This window comes from Candoia aspera, chromosome 2 (genome assembly GCF_035149785.1).
Source record: "Candoia aspera isolate rCanAsp1 chromosome 2, rCanAsp1.hap2, whole genome shotgun sequence".
Taxonomy (NCBI): domain Eukaryota; kingdom Metazoa; phylum Chordata; class Lepidosauria; order Squamata; family Boidae; genus Candoia; species Candoia aspera.
In genome coordinates, this window is record NC_086154.1 from 123,827,397 (window position 1) to 123,848,280 (window position 20,884).

General features: G+C 39.8%; 1 protein-coding gene across 5 annotated transcripts in view; it reads left to right on the forward strand.

The window, feature by feature from the left end:
* The first annotated feature begins 1,248 nt into the window (after nt 1-1,248).
* BPTF (bromodomain PHD finger transcription factor) overlaps nt 1,249-20,884 on the forward strand; it is an 88,108-nt gene continuing 68,472 nt past the window's right edge. For all 5 annotated transcript variants that reach the window (XM_063293489.1, XM_063293491.1, XM_063293493.1 and 2 more), the window contains exons 1-2: nt 1,249-2,136; nt 12,729-13,551. In XM_063293489.1, the coding sequence (XP_063149559.1) occupies nt 1,461-2,136; nt 12,729-13,551 (1,499 nt within the window). In that variant the 5' untranslated portion in view covers nt 1,249-1,460. The remainder of the gene's footprint in view (nt 2,137-12,728; nt 13,552-20,884) is intronic.

The window sequence follows — 20,884 nt, forward strand, 5'->3', positions numbered from 1 at the left end:
TTGTTCTTTATTAAAAAAATACTCATATGGTGGGGGAGGAGGAAGTAATTCTTTAGTATTATCAGAGAGGCTGATATGTCAAAACATAGTTGTTTCCCATTCTCAGCTACATGGATCCCAGTTGTGGAGCCTGTTAATAAATAATGCCTCCAAGCATTGGACTGCAAAACAGCTCCCTTTGAGGGTTGGAATATTTTTGGTGTAAATAGCATTTGTCTGCATTTTTTGACATATAACATGCTGATAGTAGTATGGTATATTAACATTACAAAAGGCTGGATTAAAGCAAATGTGAGGCATTCTGTTTTTAGATCTCTTTTTTCCCAACAATTCCTTGGCTGGAATTCCAGAGCATTACTGGAAATTGGAACTGATGCCTCAACATGATGCCCATGGCTTCAGCTTAGTCAAAAAGGGTCCTATCCAGTGGGCAGACATAGAAAGACAAGTAGGTCAGGGATGGTTCTAACAAGTGAGTTTGTAGATACAGGAAGTAGCTGGATGATAGAAGGTCAGTCTTCTAAATTTGTAATGTGTAAAACACTGCAATCAGAAGCATTATCACTTCGTCTAAGGTTTGGACTTTTCTACGTCTTCTCATCCCTTTCTTCCTGTACCATTTAAGACTGTCCTCTCCCCCAGTGTGGAAAAATCACCTCCTTCTTCTTCTTCCTCCCATAATAAAAACAATGAGCCAGGAAGGTACAGCATAATTTTGTCATTGCAGTTCCGTACCACCCATTTTGAGGCCAGCCTAATACTTTCGCATACCTCTTAAAAACTTTCTTTCGCACACACATATACAACCTTGCGTGAAGAAACGGGAATGGCTTTGACTCTGAAACAATTTAAGGAAGTAAATACAGAGCAACCAAGGCTTGAAAAACAGCCTCTTCCTGTGTATCGGAAGTGATGGTGCCTGCTGAGAGCTTTAGCGATACACCACTGTACGGAAGGGGGAAAGAAAGGGCGTATCTCGCTTGCGGAGGGACAACAGGTGTCTAGGGCTTATTTTTGTGGGATGCTTTCTGGGGAGGATGAAAGCGCGACCACACCGGGCGCTCGATCCGCATCGAAGATGGCTGGGAGCTCGAGCGAAGGCAGCTCCAGCTGCCGCCGCCCCTGCCGCCGCCGCCGCAGGTAGCTCTCAGGCGCCCCCCGGCGGCGCTACGCTGGCCGAGAAGGCTGGTCACGTGAGGCGCTCAGGGCCTGCCGCCGCCGCCGCTTCCCCCAGTCAGAGCGGAGCGATCCGAGGCAGAGACGAAGAAACAAGATGGCGGCCGGTGGCGATCCGGAGCGGGACGCCGGCGATTCGAATTGAGCCTTCGGCCCTCGCAAGTCGGTGGCGCCCCCTCCCTGCCCCAGAGCTCCGACCGCGGGGAGGAGGTTCCCTGCAGCCTCCCGCCGGACCCGAGTGCCCTCGCCCCCTCGCTTCTTCCCCCCTCGGCTAGCGCCCAGCGATGCGGGGCCGGCGAGGCAGGCCGCCCAAACATCAGCAGCCTGCGGCGGCCCCCGCTCGGGCGAGCACCCCGGCTCCGCCCGCCCCGCCGGGCCCCATCGGGGGCCTGAGGTCCCGACTACGGGGCAGCAGCCGAGGCAGGTGGGCGGCTTCGGCCCAGCCGGCCGGGGCTGCGGGGCCCAGGTCGAGGGGGTCCGGAGCTGCCCAGGCCTCCTCTTCCTCCGCCGCCGCCGCCGTCTCCTCCTCCTCCTCCAGGGGGGGCGGCAGGAGGAAGGGAGGCAGCAGCAGCAGCACCCCTGGTGGGGGAGGCAGTAGCGGTAGGGGCAGGGGCAGGGTTGGAGCGGCGGCGGCGGCGGCGGGGGGAGGAGGAGGCGGAGGCAGCCGGAGCAGCAGCAGCAGCCAAGGCAGGGCTGCCGCCTCGTCTAGGAGGAGCAGCAGCAGCAGCAAAGTGGTGTACGACGATCATGAGAGTGACGAGGAGGAGGAAGAGGAGAGCGTGGGGTCCGACGAGGAGGAGGAAGGCGACGCGGAGGAGAAGCCAGACTCCGAGGAAGAGGAGGCGGTCATGGAGGACGACGACGATTCCGATTACCCCGAAGAGATGGAGGACGAGGACGATGCCAGCTATTGCACTGAGAGCAGCTTCAGGAGCCACAGTACCTACAGCAGTACCCCAGGTAGGGGGGCGAGGGAGGGAGTCGGGGGGGTGGCCGGGGTGGGGGGGTCGGCCCTTCGCGCGGAAAGGGGAGAGGCGTCGCTCCGCTGGTCCGACACCTGGCTTGGGGCGAAGGGAAGGTTAGGGCGAGCGGAGAGGAAAAGTGGGTTAGGCGACGCTGAAGCGCAGCAGGGAAAGGTGGCGACTGCATGCAAACGAACAGACGTGGAGAAATAGAGACTAAGAAGCGACTTTTCGAAAAATAGGGCGGCGGATGCCTGTAATAAAACAATGCCAGATCTGCAAAGGAAGCAGAGGAAAGGGGTGGGGGGAGCTCATCCTGTTGTACTTGGGGAAATGTGGCATTTGTAAACATTGGCGTAGAAGGATTTCTGTACCGTCAGTTTGGTAAGGAACGAGGTCTCTGCTACCCACATACAGTCCAGGTGAATTGTAGAGTAACCTGGAGGAAGGCAGATGCATTCAGAATGCAGTCCTTAAAAGATAACATTCCTAATTGTTAAGAAAATTGTATGGTTTAAATTTAGTGTGTAAGCCTGCTTTTGTAGTTCAAATTCAAATGGGCATCTTATTGGATGTTGGTTGCTATTTTTAATTTAATAATTTTCTGTTATAAAATCAGTAAGATTGCTGAAACTGTTGCTTGTTTAGTCCTTTATATTCTTTGGTCTTGTTAAATTGACTATTGTTAGAGCTCATTTTCAACTCTTAGTATATCCATATTATATGCTAACATGATTTTAATTATAATATTGATTAGATTTTATTTCCAATAAGCATTAATAGAGTGCAATTTGTATAAATCATTATTTGCCACAGTGCTACATTTAACTTTAAGTGTGTCCTAAGTTAAGTTCCATTGAACTTAAACTTCTGAGTAAATACTGTTAAATATTGTATTCAAGCAAAATGTTATGTGAGATTACATGGACTTAATTTTGTTCCGTAGGTATTTTTTGTTTACGTTTGCAAATTAATATTACTAGATAAGAAGTTGAAAAGACAATATTTTAGTTGTTCAAGGAAAACAATATGTGGTATTTGCCAAAATATATTTTACTGAGGTTGTGTAAAAGTGGTTTTAATGAACATTTATACTGTATCTTGTCAAGGATTTTTTTTAACAGATGTATGTTTTAATGCATAGATACAGTATAGATATATAGATATATTTGATATACAGTATAATAGATATACAGTATAATATACAGTATAATAGATATAATATACAGTATAATAGATATACAGTATAATAGATATACAGTATAAATATATAGATATATTTGGGACCTTCTGAATACCTAAAGCAGCCTTTTCCAGCCTAACACCTTTCATATACATTAGATCACAACTCTTGTAAATCACAACTAGTATAGCCAAAGATTTTACTGATTGGGGAGTATGGGAATTATAGTCTATACATTTGAAGGGTACCAGATTGCCCCCCCCCATACATTAAGCTAATTTTACCAATTTTTATAAAACAAGTTTTCCTCACCTCACAGGATCAGAGTATATTTCATAAATAAATACAAAGCTTTGTGTAGCCATACAATGTTTTTAGCAATTCAACGTTTATTGATCTCTGTTCATTTTGATTCTTCAGTGACAAGGGAAATATTCTATACTATTCAATGTTTAACTAGGATGTTTGAATTAAATTTGGTCCAAGGAGACATTGATAATTAGGCTTCTTCAGGAAAGCAAATAACAGTACTGTTTACCCACATACACAACATGGGATGTATTTTTAATTACATGCAGTTATGATTTCGAATGAACTTCAGTATATGTTTAATACTTCAGGGAGGCATCTAATTTGTGTAAACTATTCTTTATATAATATTAATGGTATATCTGTAGAGATCATTACTGTGTGTAAGGTTATTCTATAAATTTTTAAAGATTAAAAAGTAAAGATGCTTGTTAATATCATAATAATAATAATAATAATGTATTACACTTGTATGCTGCCTGACTCTCAATGACTGTAATATTAAGTAGAATAGCCAGTTTTATTTTAGAGACATATTTTAGTCCCAGAGTTGGTATCAGTGTTTCATTATTCTTTTATTTAACTACCAGTGGTAATAAATCAAGTTTGGTAGTAGTATACAATAGCGAGTGTGTCAGACCAAAAACTCATTGATACAGCAATATGCTAGTTTGTAAATTTTGTTTCCACCTGTTGTCCTGTATTGTTCACACATATAAAGGAGTAGCTTAATATGCAGTTTTTAAAAATGTTTTGTTAAAGTACTAAAAAGCAAAATATTTCTAGAAAGTATTCCTATTTTGAACCAGGTATTTATTTACTATTTTGAACCAGGTATTTATTTACTTACTAGATTTTTGTCCCGCCTTTGTTTTTGGTCAACTCTAGTTAACTTATTATTTAACGTAGAGATGTGCAAATTTTTGCAATCCAGATACAGAACATCATGGCCAGAGTATCTCAAACTGCTTCTGATTCAAGGAATTTACTTCTGGAAATGGTGCCAGAACTGTCTCCAGTGTGGCATATTGCACACTGAAGAGATTCAGCATTGTCTGGAGTGGGTTCAGAATTCTCAGGGGTACTCTGGAATGTTTTCTTCCTGAATCGCTGAATTTTGCAGATTCCTAATTTAAAGAAATAAGCATGTGAGAATTATTCATTTTTCTTCCTGAGTTGCCTAGCTGTGCCATATCTTGTGGGCCAGTATCTTTCAGCCATCACTTGTACGCAAGTTTCCCTTCCCATTACTCTTTGGAGATAAATGTAAAGCATGAATGGTGAAATCCCATGCTTTGGTTCCATCAGCAGAAGCAGTTTCCACTGATGGAACAAGGGTAGGGAGCTTCCCTTCTCTTCACCTAGCTGTTGATTTACACTCTCACAATCTGCTGTGAAGGAGTAAAAGGCTTAATAAAAGCTAAGCAGATTTCCTGGGAAAAGAATTTCATAACCTGGAGCCATTGACTTAGAAAATTGATAAAAGTTGTCATTTTTGGCGTGGTACTTAGTGCTGAATGGGACGCGGTGGCGCTGTGGGTTAAACCGCTGAGCTGCCGATCGGAAGGTCGGCGGTTCGAAACCGCGCAGCGGGGTGAGCTCCCGTTGCTAGTCCCAGCTCCTGCTCACCTAGCAGTTCGAAAACATGCAAATGTGAGTAGATCAATAGGTACCGCTTCGGCGGGAAGGTAACGGCGTTCCGTGTCGTCATGCTGGCCACATCACCCGGAAGTGTCTACGGACAACGCCGGCTCTAAGGCTTAGAAACGGAGATGAGCACCGCCCCCTAGAGTCAGACACGACTGGACTTTACGTCAAGGGAAACCTTTACCTTTACCTTACTTAGTGCTGAAACACAAGAAGCAGCAATTCCCTGTCAGCTTTAAAGGGGCAATGGGTCCTTGACTGAGAAGCCATCTTTGGACCAAACTAATTTTAATAATTATAGAGTTGTATCCTATATTCTGTATTTAGGGAAGAGGGATAGTGATACTGCAATTCCAGAGGAACTTTTAGAGGAAACTCAGTATTCTGACCCAGACTTGATATGGAGTTGCCCTTGAGTGCTGTAATAAATAATATTTTGCCGAGAGAGACATGTGGTTATGGTGATACTCCCAGTCCATTCAATGACTTTTGATATCACTGTCCATGGTATCCTTTGGGAATATTTGAGGGAGTTGTGGATTAGAGGTGCCATTTTGCATTGGTTCTACTCTTCTTTGGACATGATCATAAAATAACATTGGGATACATCTCAGCCCTTTGGGAATTGTAGGTTTTCTTGGAAAGATGTTGAAGCTGCCCAACATAGTTTGAAAAAACACCTTCAAGTAAGTTAAACTCTCTGGAGATAAAGCATCGCAGAAGTTTATAGATGTTACTTTAGAGCTGTTGCTATAATCTTTGAGAATTTTTGAAGAATACAGGTGTCCTTGCTTGACGACCACAATTGAGACCAGAATTTTGGTTGCTAAGCAAAGCTGTCATTCAGCAAATCCAACCCAATTTTACGAACTTTCTGTGGTGGTCATTAAGCAAATCACAGCAGTCATTAAGCGATCCACTTGGTCATTAAGCAAATCACATGGTTCCCCATTGATATTGCTTGCCAGAAGCTGGCTGGGAAGGTCCAATACGGCAATCACATGACCCCAGGATGCTGCTATGGTCATAAATGTGAATCGGTTGCCAAACTCCCAAATTGTGATCATGTGACCACAGGGACACTGTGACAGTTGTACGTGTGAGCACCGGTTGTAAGTCAGTTTTTTCAGCACCATCGTAAGTTTGAACTGTCACTAAACGAATGGTCATTAAGTGAGGACTACCTGTGGGTGACCCCAGGGGATGATCAGTTTGTTGATACAAGAAATTGAAAGAGGAAAAAAAATTCAGAAGACTATAAATCATATTAAAAATAATACAAGGCAAAACTGTAGGATAGATTAAGTCCCTGCTCTGTGACCATCTAGAAAAGGACGTGTTGACTATTAAGAACCATCATACTTTGTCAGTGGGATTGTAGAAGGGAGGGGGAATTGCATGAATAGCTCCTCTTCTCCTCCCTTCCTGTTTGTATACTGGAAAATTGCTGCTTTAATCAGGAGGCCCAATCTAGACTTTATTTTGTCTTCAGCATGCCATGATTTGCCCCATAATATCTAATTTTGTGTGGATTTCTCAATCTAGAGCATGAGAAATAGGAATTGTGGCCCTCCATATACCACTCCCTACAGCAGGGGTTGGCCTGCTACCCAAAATCATAGTCCCCAAAAGAAATATCCACCTAGCCTGCAGTAGGCCTAAAAAAGAATTCAAGTTTGTAATTTTATCTAGTTTGAAAATGTATAATGTAGAACCACACTATTTTAATAAAATGTAGTGATTTGGATGAGTCCATATATAAATATGCATATATGTTTATAGTGTACCTTCCTTCTCCCTCCATAAGCATTTCTTTCCACAGAAGGTGTTCTGAGATTGCAGAGCACACCCTCATTTTCCCCTTTGCCCATTCTTCTCTTTCTTTCCTCTAAGAAGGAAACACATTTCTAAGGTTTGCCCCAGAGAGACCTCCCAAGTGCCAGTGCATTCACCCAAGAGAGAGGGAAGAGTAGCTGCCATCCACTCACAGACATGGCCTCTGTCCCCTATGAAGAAGAAGGTTGCCGACTTCTACCCTATAGCAATCCAACTGTTTATGCACAAACCATCATTCCAACAATGATCTGGCTTTACAAGTACAAACAGGAGCCCTCTGAGAGCTTAGTTTTGCTCTGCTTGGATTAAGACGTTAGTGAGACCACTTCTGACAGGGTTTGGCTCTTGGGGTCAGGAATAGGTTAAGGGCCCCTTTGATATGAAACTAATAGTTGGTGTTATAAGTTGTGCTGGGGAAGGGTTATGCAAATCATTTTAGGGAGTCAAGGCATCACAGAATTTGAGAATCTCTGAATTAAGCCAAATCTGTAAATCGTGGTTGCAGAAGGCCACCAAGACCTGGCTTTTTACCCTGGCGCTGAGGTAGAGTGAGGGTGTTTTGGGTTAGTTGTCTGTGGCATCCCAAGCAGATGACTGAAGTGCCAGGTTTTGGTTGTGTTGCACAGATTTATGGTTTTCATAGTTCAGGATTTTTATTGTTGTGAGCTGCCTAGAGTTGTGTTTTATGATGGGCACCCATGTAAATCTTTTACATACATACATACATACATAAAAAAATGGGAAAGATGTGAAGGTCTTCAGGAAAGCATTGAACAATGCTTCCTATAATATCCTTGAGGCATTCAGTAAAATAGAGGCTGAATGATATTACTATTGTATGAAATTCATAGCAGTTAGCAGCGAGTGTTCATGACTACCTTTGCTTCAGTTTGGACCAATGCTTTTGAGCAGAGTTTCACTAGGCTATATCCTTGGCCTAGTTGTATTCAACATTTGTATAAATGACAAGATGGCGTATCAAGGAAGTTTACTTCTAGAGCAAGATTTAGTTGTGGTAAACTGAAAGGTGAAGAACCACATATTTGTGGCACCAAAATGTTTGCAAGGGACTCAAGATAATACAGAAGCTTCTGCTTACTCTGAATACAGAAGCCTTCCACTCCAATTCCTGATGAGGGTCTCCTTGTGTATACTTTAGATTTGTTGCTTTTCAACCAAGATGTTTCTTACTTTGACTCCCTGTTTGCTAGAGATGGTTAACATTCTGTCCTGTTTGATTTACACTTTGGTAGCTCTCATATTCTGACTAAAAAGTATAAGAGGACTTCATAATCCATCTTCGAATCCCCAGAATATAAGAAGCAGTCCTTTCTGTATATGTACATGTTTCAAAGCTAATGAGTGAATAAAAGATCTCATCCCTCCCTTTTCCTTTATCACTTTAGGCACAGTTAACCCCACCAATTAAAAAAAAACTTATTTTGCATTAAAAAAAGAAAAGAAAAATCTGAAAGGTTACAACTATGTAGTCTATCTCAAAGTAATTAACATATGTTGTGTGATTTTCGCTATTTGTTATTTCAGTTACCTAACCTGCTTTTACATTGTATATCTACATTTGTACCCTTTATGCTGTTCCCTTCTGAGGTGAGCAGCATTATGTGAACAGTAGAAAAGAAGTAAGAAATAGTTACTCAAAGAAATTAAAGGCATGAAATCGGACAAAGAAAACATCTAAAACTAGTTTACATCCCCATAACCTTTTTATCCTTGCAAACCAGCCTTGCTTCCTCTGTGCCTAACAACTGCTTCATGCGTTGCCTTTTGTTCTTTAGATTTCTTGCCTCTCATTTTGAGGTTCTCAGCTCCATCTAATCACAACTTTCTTGGTCTTCATCTTTTGATTCATTCACTTCATATGTTCGTTTTGCGATTTGATCCTTACTCTTTCTAAATGACTAAACTACTTCAATAAACTTCTTTCATACCAGTCACTCACTTTTTTGTAATCCAGTTTACATTCATTCACCATCTCATCTTCTTTTACAACACTCACTTTTTAGTGCCCAAAATATTTCAGACTGTACTCAACTTTGGTTTCTCCTGATACACCCAGCTCTCACTTTCATGTAATGAAGTTAGCAGAGGCACAGTCTTATATATAGTCATTTTCACTTCTTTTGACAGACATTCATTGTTTGTGCATTTTTCATAGGTACCATAAATAACCAAGTGGACATCACACTTCCTTGTCTCAACTTACAGCTTAATGTTGAACTGTTGGTTAAGCATTGTATTGTTTTCACACATACATGGGATTCCATGAGAGCTCATGATTAAAATAAAGTTACTATTTTTTTAAGCTTTGTACACTTTGCAGTGCTAGTGCTTGCGGTGGTGAGGATTTCTATGTGCCATTTCTCAGCTGCTGGCATGCTGCTTTGCTGCTGTTATGTGCCATTGTAAAACAAGGATTGTGTAAGTTAAAAGTGAATTGTATTGTGTTTGTATTTTTTGCCATTTTTATGTAGGGGTTCCTGAGACCTGAAAATTATTTCAAGGATTCCTCCAGGGTAAAAAGGTTGAGAAACACTGGTGCTTTCTCTAAATCGACAAATTTAAAATGAACTTCCTTACATTCATGCGTACATTTTTAAATGACCTTCTGAAGAGCAAAAATCTGGCCTGCATACCACCTGTTCAGCAGAAAGCTACCTTGCACTGCCCAAATTTTCTTCATTCTCATATTTCATACCCTTTCAATCAGAATTTTGTCACACACCTTTCAAAACGAATCCATCTGAATATTCATATTTACTCTTGCTACCTTTCCTTTTGTACTAGCTATTGCATTGGCTATTTTCCAACTGTCAGGCCACTGCCACTGTAGACCAGGGTTTTTCAACCTGGGCCACTTTAAGATGTGTGGTCGTCAACTCCCAGAATTCCCCCAGAGGCCTGGGGGCGGTGGCAGTGAGACTGCTGAAGACCCCGGGCCTGTACTACATCCCCAGCACCACCACCAAGGAGTGCTGCTGCACAGGGTGGCCAAAAGGGCAGAGATTGCAGGGGAGACAGGCAGTAGGGAAGTTGAAGAGGAGGCAGTCCCTTACCTTACCGAGTCTTGGGGTTGGGAGAGGCCAAGCTATTCCTGGGTGGGATGGGTCCTCGCCTAATGACTGGTGGGATTTGGCTGACAATGGCAACCGGGACTGCTGGGTTTGCCATTGCTAAGCAGTGCGGTTGTGTGACATCATGCTTTATGACTGCATCGCTTAGCAATGGATGTTCCAGTCCCAATTACAGTTGTAACTTGAGGACTACCTGTACTTACATACATATATAAATATGAATAGACTTGAGCTTAAACTCCACAGATGAAACAAAGCTTTCTTTAAAGAGGTACTCCTCGGTCACTGTTCTCATCCATTCTTGGGCCTTTGGATGGCCCAGTCATTTTTTCTGTGCTCTTTTGTCTTGTTCCCATCAATTCATTCATGTTACCAAGTAGAATACATTTTTTCTCTGGGTTGTATTCATTCAGAATGTTGCATTATTTTTCTTAAACTCATCTCTGGTTCAGATCACTATTTGCTGGAGCATAACATGCATTTATCACCAGCCTATGGATTCTTCCTTTAATGTGCACTACTAGATGACATCCATTCATACATTTGGACGTACAGTTTAGCCTTTTCATTCATAATGAAACCTACATTTTCCCTTTCCTGCAGGCTCTCAAGCACTCTTATGCTGTTCTGTGCTAGGATCTGTGACCTCATGAGTATGTTGCAGAACAAAGTACTATTGCTCACTTCTCTTGGACTCGAAGTTATATACAATGTACTGTACTGACGCATAAGCAATATGCCAATTGTAGATATATCCTGTTATTGAAGCAAATACCTTATTTCAATTGGGGATGGAGCTTTGAGTGAAGTTACAGCAATCCCAACAGATTAATTTTCTTACTTGTCAAGCTACATAGAAACAGTTAATTGTGTGTTGTTAGTGTGCCTGTGAAGAGTAGCAAAATAAATATTGTAGCCAGTTTTCATATTTAGAAGAGTAGATCCATTCATCATGCTGAATCGTGGTTTGTTTAACCATAGTTTGTTGAATAGGCCAAAGTTGGTTGGAGGTACAGAATATATTAAATCTTAGTTCGTGATTTACAAACTATATCAATCATCTCCAGAGTTCAGGTGAGTGCACCATTTAAGTAAGACAAAGGGAAGAGGCAATTTTTGTCAATTTTCCCTTTGTTTTGCAACTCCTTGGCTTTCCCAACCTTGGCCACTTCCAGGTGTGTGAACTTCAATTCCCAGAATTCTCATTTGTGGCCATGCTGGCTGTGGAATTCTGGGATTTGAAGCCTACACACCTGGAAATGGCCATGGTTGTGAAGCAGCCATAGACCAGCCAAAAAGCTCCCTCATTCCCCATCTCACACAAAAGGGAAAGAAAAGAAGTGGCTAGCATCCTCCTTCCCCAATCCACCAGGCAGTTGCTGGTAAAAGAGCAGACAGCAGCTTGAGGCTGTCCTCTGCCAAAGAGACAGAACTATTGTTTATCTCCCCCTTGCTCACTTCATCTGAGCTACCGTGCAAAGGTAAGGGAAGGATATGCAGAGACTCAAAACAGTCTAGCTCAGTCCTAGCTGTATTTTAAAGTGGAATCAGCAGGGCTGTGTGTCTGTTCATATGCAAAAAAATAAAAATCAGAGCAGCTTTTGTGAGGACCACCTCTGGAAGCAGGATCTGTGAACAGAATGCTACTTCATCTGACGTTGAGGAGCCAGAAGATAGGGTGAGGTAAGGGTTACCAACACAGACTGTCCACAAGCTGTGCTAGAAAATGCAAGAGAGATATACCATAGGTGAGCTAGAAATTAGTCAGCTCAGCTGCTAATCAAAGACAGTTTGGGAACACATCACCCTGGAACTGATCTTGGGATGCCTAAATCTCATTAGTCTTAACTGGCCTTTTTTTCTTCTCTGAAAGAGCCTTCAAAAGGGAGAAAGAATGCAGCATGGTATGCTTCAGGTTTCTACTTCTGAATGAGAAGCCTAAGTCCAAGTGTGGATCAATAATACACAAATTACAGTGTGAACTTCCTTGTATGTGCTTCAGCAAAGTCTGTTATGAAAATCACACATTTCCTTTTAGAAATAAATTTCTAATCAGCAAGATCAAATTAGCAAGAGCAGAGATACCAGTAAAAATATTGTTTGTGTACTTGTATTAATACGTTTGATTTTACTTAATAAGCTTTATCTAGATGTGTAGAAATTCCCCTTAGAATATGAAGATCTTTCATATTAGTGTGGCTCCTGAGTTAAGATATGTTAATTTTCCAGATAGCTTTTTCTAGAATTATAGAATGATGCAACAAGTCTTAGCTAATTATAACATGAATCTTTTTGCAGAGGGTATACAAAATAAGCACAAAAGAAAGGAGTGTTTTGCCTTCTCATAATGTTTGATTAAATATCGTTTCAGATATTTAAAAAAAAACTTTAGATCTGGCAGAAATGGGATAAACACACACACACACACAGCGTTGTAACAAGTGAAAATTTAGTCAGGATTGTAAATGGGGATATTTTTGCTTACTGTTATCAAGTCCTTACTTATTTACTGTTCATTTATAGGTAGAAGGCGACAGAGAGTACATCGGCCGCGTTCTCCAATACTGGAAGAAAAAGACATCCCTTTTCTTGACTTGCCCAAATCCTCGGAGGACTTAATGGTGCCTAATGAGCATATAATGAATGTTATTGCCATCTATGAGGTACTCCGGAACTTTGGCACTGTTTTGCGCTTGTCTCCTTTTCGTTTTGAAGACTTTTGTGCCGCTCTAGTGAGCCAGGAACAGTGTACACTTATGGCAGAGATGCACATAGTGCTTTTAAAAGCTGTTTTACGTGAAGAGGACACTTCAAATACTACCTTTGGACCTGCTGACCTCAAAGATAGCGTTAATTCCACATTATATTTTATAGATGGGATGACTTGGCCTGAGGTTTTGCGGGTATACTGTGAGAGTGACAAGGAGTATCATCATGTTCTTCCTTTTCAAGAGGCAGAGGACTACCCTTACGGACCAGTTGAAAATAAAATTGAGGTTCTGCAGTTTTTAGTGGATCAGTTTCTTACAACAAACATTGCACGTGAGGAATTAATGTCAGAAGGCGTGATACAATATGATGACCATTGTAGAGTTTGTCACAAACTGGGGGACTTGCTTTGCTGTGAAACTTGCTCAGCTGTCTACCACTTAGAGTGTGTGAAACCACCTCTTGAAGAGGTCCCAGAGGATGAATGGCAGTGTGAAGTTTGTGTAGCACATAAGGTGCCTGGTGTAACAGACTGTATTGCTGAAATCCAAAAAAATAAACCATACATTCGACATGAACCTATTGGATATGATAGAAACAGACGGAAATATTGGTTCCTGAACAGGAGGATTGTTGTGTAAGTACATATTCTAACCATTTCAATATTGTACATTTTTTTTAAAAGGCAGTTCATCCGTATATTTTTATTTTTGTAATTTGGTTCCAGGCTTCATGTGTATTTCCTTATAAGACTGAACAAAATTCCCAGATTATTTGGAGGGTGGCTAGGGATCATGCTAATTGTAGCTGAAAAATTCCAGACACTATTTTGTAGTTTTGAAACTTAATGTCTGAGCTTAGAAAAATTGGTTGTTTCTTCCTTTATTTGTTAGCGGTGGTCTTAAGGATATTTTAAATTTAAAAAAGCAATTTATAATATTATTTACATCCTGCTTCTCTGAAATGGCTATTTTACTTGCTTCTCCAAAGTGGCAGTTTAATCTTTTTCATCTTACTTGCAGTTTCTATATTAAAATCCAGGTAACAGGTTCATGTAATTTAAAATGCAGCAAGCTGTTACAGGATGATGATGTGGTGGTGGTGGTGGTGGTGGTGGTGGTGAAGCTGGAGTGCAGTTTTATTTTTTGTGGAGGCCCAATAGAAGCTTGAAATTAGGGCTCTGAATAAGCAGGGTTATGTCTTTCTGTTCCACTAGTTTTAGCTATGGTCAACGTTATACAATGATTGGAATGTTTGGTGTCAGCAAGAGGAATCCTGAAGTTTGAAAAGCTTAGAAACACTGTCTGGTTCAGTATCACACAGATCATAGTTTGTTTTATCTGTGCTTTATTGAAGAACACAGAAACAAGCCAGAATTAGTCTTTCAGATAAGCAAAATAATCATGATTTGTTTGGCCATGTTCCGATTGCTTTCCCTCTTTTTTTAGCAGCTCTGTGGATTGGATATAGCTTGGGTAAAGTACAAAACCAGATTAGGAATAAATCAGGAAACCACAGATATGGTGCATTCCCGTTCACATTAGCTAGCCAGTAGTAAACCATGTTTAAATGTACGACGGTTGCCAAGCGCCCAATTTGCGATCATGTGACCGTGGGAATGCTGGGATGGTCGTAAGTGCAAGGACCGGTCGTAAGCCACTTTCATCATTGTAACTGTGAACAGTTGCTAAACGAATGGTTGTTAAGCGAGGACCACTTGTAATAGTCATGTAGTCCCTTTTTAAACTGGCCAGTTCAGTGAAACCTCATTCTAAGATATCATTTGGTATGTCCATCATTCCAAATGTCCATTAAATGTGAAAGTATGTCATCACTGTGATTTATGTCGTTTGCATCCTGACACAAATAATGCAAAATTATATCACTGTTGTCATGACGTAATTATACAAATGATGCAAACTACATCGTGGTGTAATGATACCATTACACAAATTACATGAATAGCTGCACATGTGATAAAATTAAGTACCTGGGTCAGACTATTTCAATACAGCAAATGTGTCCATTATATTGGGGAAATGTCTGGATGGAAATGTGGTTTGTTGCATCCAGAGTCTGCTCAGTGGTGCACATTAAATTGAGAGTTCGCTGTTTGACAGCCAGCATGGCATAGTGCCTGAATTGTTGGGAGTTGGAACAGGGAGACCCAGATTCTGGTCCATACTCATCCATGGAAGCTCACTGGGTAACTTTGGGCCTCCTACTTTCTCTCAGGCCAACCTACTTCACAGGATTGTTGTGATAAGGAGAAATAGGTCTTGTGCTACATTCGGTATAATGGCATACCAAATTAAAAAAATAGTAACATTTAATTTGTTTCCAAAGAACAGGACATTGCAGAAGAATCAAGTGTTGACATTCTAGTGAATCACTGGTCTGGTCATACATAATATTAAGCTATGATTTATTGGACAAACCACAGTGACCTGATTTAGACATACTGCTAAGCCATAATAGGTAATGTTGCTTATCATTATGTTTGGCCAAAAATGAACTGCATTATACTTTAGTATTGTTTGCCAGCATTCACAGAAGTCAGACAAGGCACTGGTACAAATCAAAAGTGCATCATGGGAGGATATGGGGATCTTTGACAGCCTGTTATAATTTATGCTGATTCTGGTGCCTCTTAGTTCTCTGCAGAATTGTAATGGTCAACTTCAGTATTAATTTGTTTAATTTCTTTTAACCAATACTTAATTTCATAACATTATTTATGCTTTTGCTTCTTTCTGGTTTCATCTGTGACTAAAATGGTGTGCAATACTTTGAAACTTACCTATTTCTGTTCGCCTAGGACTGTATTTAAGCAAGTGAACTAATATCAACTGTAGTGTTCTCCGTGAAGAGAAGAGAGAAAGCCATATATACTTTTTTTGTCTGCAATTCACACTTTTATCACTGATCATGTTCATATAGAATGATAAGCCAAGATTCATCTGAATAAGGAAGCACTTATTGAGTATATTCTTCTTAAACTGAGGATTCAGTTGTTAGTTTGTTCTTGATTTATGAGTATTCTCTTGTTTCAGAGCAAGAAGCTAGGTTCTTTAGACTAATACTCTTAACGAACTGTATCTCTTCCTCTTTTGAAAAGTTTTGTTTGGAAAATCTATTAAGAGTTGTGATAATGGAGAGCTGAAAAAGTGCACAGGCTGTGTAGATTAGTTAACATACAGCTTCTTCATGAAAAGCCAGGTTACTTCGTTCACAAATACTGCAAGTATGTCTGTCTGGTCTCTCTCCATCTTCTGGAGGGTAGAGCTGAGCTTAGTTTCTTAGTGTAACACAGTGTTTCTTAAACTTTTTGCTCTGAGGACCCCTTCCCACTTTTAAAAATTATGGAGGACCCTGAAAGAGCTTTTGTTTGTATGGGTTATATTTATCAATATTTATCGTGTTAAAATTTAAAATTGATGCATTCGTAGAATATTTATTTATTGAATCATGTAAAAATAACAATATTAAACCCTTCAGATATTAACATAAATAAAATATTTTTCATGGGAAAAAACCCTATATTTTTTAACAAAAATAATGAGAAGAGTGACATTGTTTTAAATTTTTGCAAATATCTTAAATATCTAGCAAATAACTTTGATTTTGCAGATCCCTCAGAGGGTCTTGGGGGACCCCCAGGGGTCCTCAGACCACACTTTAAGAAACATTGGTCTAAACTACCATTTTTGTCTCACTGCTTCTTCCTTCTCATATTGGGAACATTATATCCAGCACTCCGCATATTTTTGTAGAAATATTTTGTTGTTGGAAGACATCAACTACTGAACTTTGTGGCCAAATAGAATCTTATAATAAATGGATATTAAAATGAATATTTCTAACATTTTGAGTTGGTACAGAATATAATTCAGATTGCTGGATATCATTGTATATCCATGAACAAATAGAAACACAGTTCACTAACAGTTGAATTCTTAAAGCTGCAGGTGGAGTAGAAAGCTGTATTTTTTCCTCTTAATGCTGTAATCTCTTGCACATTTTGCCATTTTATCTCGTTCATGCTGCATTAGGTAAGTTTTGAAATTCTGAACTTCCTTCCTCCACTTTAAAAATTGAAGCTTTATAAGAAGCAACCTAAGAGTCTTAGAAAGCTGAACTCTGTGCCCACTACCACATTCAGTGCATTTCTATATATTAAGAACATAAATATTTTTCAGCTAGAGTCACGTTCTTTTAAACAAGAATATAAACTATCGGAATTCTAGAAACAAACAAAGTTGATGTAACTATAGTAGTTATATGTATGTATCTCATATGGTGGTGTAATTCACCTTTACTTTGCAGAACTGTATGTGTGCCTAAATAGTAGGCCTTTTCCTGTGTATGTTTAATGAAAGCTCATGTTTAAGGGTGAAATGCTAACTCGAAGACCATACTAGGTTTGGGGTGGTGATTTAAGGGATAAGATGGATGTCTTACACTCCGAAAGACTTAAAGTACCCATTTTCCCCTTAACCTCAAGAAAGAGTCAAAAAAGGTTGACAAGCTTCATGCAGCCCCAAGGCCACCTTTTTTGCATCCCTGTTATAAGGAGGTATGTATAAACGTTTTATAAACCAAATCAATCTTTATTGCAGTCGTTAACTAGCATACTAGATTTAGTACAGACTTAAGATCCCTGCTAGATTTGGCTAACAGCTGATCTAGTCTAGCATTCAGGGTACTGCAGTGGCTCTCCAGACACATTCAGGAAACGTTAGAATGTGGACCATGTAACATTTTTCTTTCGCTAGTACTTTTTAGCAGTTGGTATTTAAAGTGTGCTGCATATGATTCCAGACATAGCAAATAGTAATTGATAGCCCACACTTCTATGAATTTGTTCAGTCCCCTTTTAAACTGTTTAAATTGGTGGCTATCATATCTCCTGATAGCATGTTCACAGTTTAACTACAGATTGTATAAATAACGTCCTTTGTTCAATCCTGAATCTCTCCACATTCCGTTTTAATGGATGACTTAATTTAAATATTATAAAGAGAAAAACCTTCTCTATTCTCATTTTCCATACTGTGTAGGATATTTCTCAGTCTTGCCTTAACTTTAAAAGATACAAACACTAGGCTTAAAGATCAGTGTCGTTTTTGTTTCCTGCAGAGCTTCACTGCAAAAGCAGCAGGTATGTTAGTTAAAACTCTATTTCTGTATGTTGATGTAAGATTCCACGTAATGCAAAAGGATGAAAGGCTGTGTAACAGAAAATGAAAGGGCACTTCAGGTACAGATTAATATGAGATCTATATTAATGACTGTGACATTAATAATGCTAGATAACAAAAATAGCAACCCAGTGTGTAGTTGCTGTTAAAAAAAAAAGTCATGCTTGGAATAATTATGAACTGGAGATAAAGGAGCCAGCATAGTTAAAACCTTATATAAATCAGTGGGGAAACAAGACTGCTATGTCTGTGTGAGAATATTCCTGGTTCTCACACCTGCAAAAGACCACTTTGTTCAAGGGTTCCACGGTAAAAGACAATTGATTAGTTGTGACTGGTCAGGCTAAATCTCTTGACACTTGCCTAGCTTGTCCATCTGAGGAGTTCTTAGTCTTTCTATGCAGGAGTTCTCCCTTTAGCTCAGCTCTAGGAAAATAGAAAAAAAGATACATTGAGTTGTGTGCTCAAAGCCCAGAATGATAGACCATAAAAATTTCATGTTGATCTTGAAACATGGAACCTGTGTAACCATGTGGTCTTACATGTGGGCATGGGTTCAGTGAGAACGTCCTCTGTAAATCAGTTATTGAAAATGTATAGACACATAAAAGGGAAAGGGAAATTGAAGGAAAATAATTGGGGAAAGGGAAATTGGGGAAAGGGAATTGAAGGAAAATAAGACAAGAAAACATCATCATTACAGGGTACTATGTCACTAAGGAAGCACATTTTTTAACATTTGGCACTGAATAGTACAGCATCTCTGTTGAAGAAGTAAAGAGCTGCAACAAATAATAAAATTTAAAAAGTATACCCCTTCCTTCTTTCTACCCAAACTATGGACCTCGACTCTCACTATGCTGAACCAAGAATTACGCAGCGCTTTAGCTAGAGGAATTTGCAGTCTGTTTCAGAGGGTCTCTTATTTATTGATAACAATGAAAACTAAAAGGAAAAGCCTAAAATTGCATACTGCTTTTCTCTAGTGTAATCTCCCCCAATCTTGATGGCCTATAAGTATGTGAACGTGACTCCTAGAACTCTCAGCAAAAGGCTTGCTTGCTGGGTTGATCTGGGAATTGAAGTCCACGCATCTGGAGGGCACAAAGGTTGGGAATGGTGGTTTAGTGGGAGTATCTTATGTATGGAGCTTTATTCACAGGAACCTTGGGCAAAAGTCACAGATAATTTTCTCATATATGATACATTGTTACAAAGAAACCGTATTCATTTTGTTCTGTTTCTTAAAGTACAACCCATCTTAAATGTGTCCTTATAAATAAGTTGGAAATCCAAGTTTCTGTTAGAAGATCAGACTTGGAAAAACAAAATCAGGGTGGTTGCTTTTTTAGTTTAGTTCACCCCCAGTCTCATGTCAGATTAATATCTTAAGGGTTTTTTGTTTTTTTTAAGTTTCCCCAGAGTGGAGCTAATATGCATTTTAGGTGGGGGGAAATTTTCCATAGACTTATATAAGAGCAACATAATTGCATATCATGTTGGTTTAATGGCAGATAATAAAATTAGACCTAATGTAAACTTTTATTTTAACAGTATGAACTTATACAAATCAGGTCTATTGAGATGAGGGAGAAAGTTTTCCTATGCAATCAGCATAATATATTTACTTAAATTAAGTTTGGACTGCTCATAATCTTACAGGAGAATCAAATTAAAAGGAATTTAGAAATAATTTTGCACAACTTCCACATTTCATAGAACGAGACACAATAGCTTCTAAAGTCTGTGAAGAAATATTGAAACTCATTTTTCCCCCAAAAACGGGGGATTAAGCAGGACCAAAGGGTTTTATCACCATATTATTTTAATTTATCTTGCATTTTCATTGTTAGACTAATAGATATCATATATTGAGATGTGGATATTACATATAGCCACTGTATATAATGAGTACTAGGTGCTGGTCTATGATTTTATTTATTTATATTTCAAATTTAGTCACTGCCCATCTCACTCAAAGGGCGACTCTCATAATAAATTTTAACTAGCCGTTATATGAGTCTCATAGAAAAATTATAATCTTGAAAAGAATTATACTGTGCAGTTTTTCAATGCTACCATTTTTGTTCTATTTTGCTAAAACTTCCAAAATATTTTCAGTTGTATTAGAGATGAAAATAAGAATTATAAATATCAGTGTTCACCATCTTAGTTGTCATGAGTACTGATGGTGAGCAGGAGGGGGCCCCTATCCAGGGGGGAAAACGCATGTGTAGTACTGAGGAGTTAAGCAGCCATTCAAAGAGACACAGATCGGACCCGCCTTAACCTTTGGGGTTTATCTGTCTGGGTTTTTCCCACGCTTCTTCAGTTTGTTAGGATTTTCTGTCTAATGTAGCAGTAATAAAGCACAAGAGACCTATTCCTTGTCTCAGCGTGGTTCCTGGCTGTTAGGACATTAGTGATCTCATTCACTACTAAGTTATCTTAGTTCAAGGTTTCTCAGTAAAATTCGACAAAGCACAGTAAGTTCCTATACACACAGTATCTGAATCTCATGGGTATTTTTTTCATAGATATATATTTATTGTATCATGAGCATACATCAGTACAATCCTAGTTGGTGGGAGATAGGCAACAGAGGATTTGCTTGCAAAATAAAATCAGAGAGCCTGGCTTGCATTGAATAGTGTGAACATATTTGGGGTAAAACTGGACTTTCAGCTGCTGGCATACTGGCCAAATGTGCAAGAATTGACAGGTATTGTTATTACCACTAGCAGGGAGGATTGTGTGTGTTATGGATAG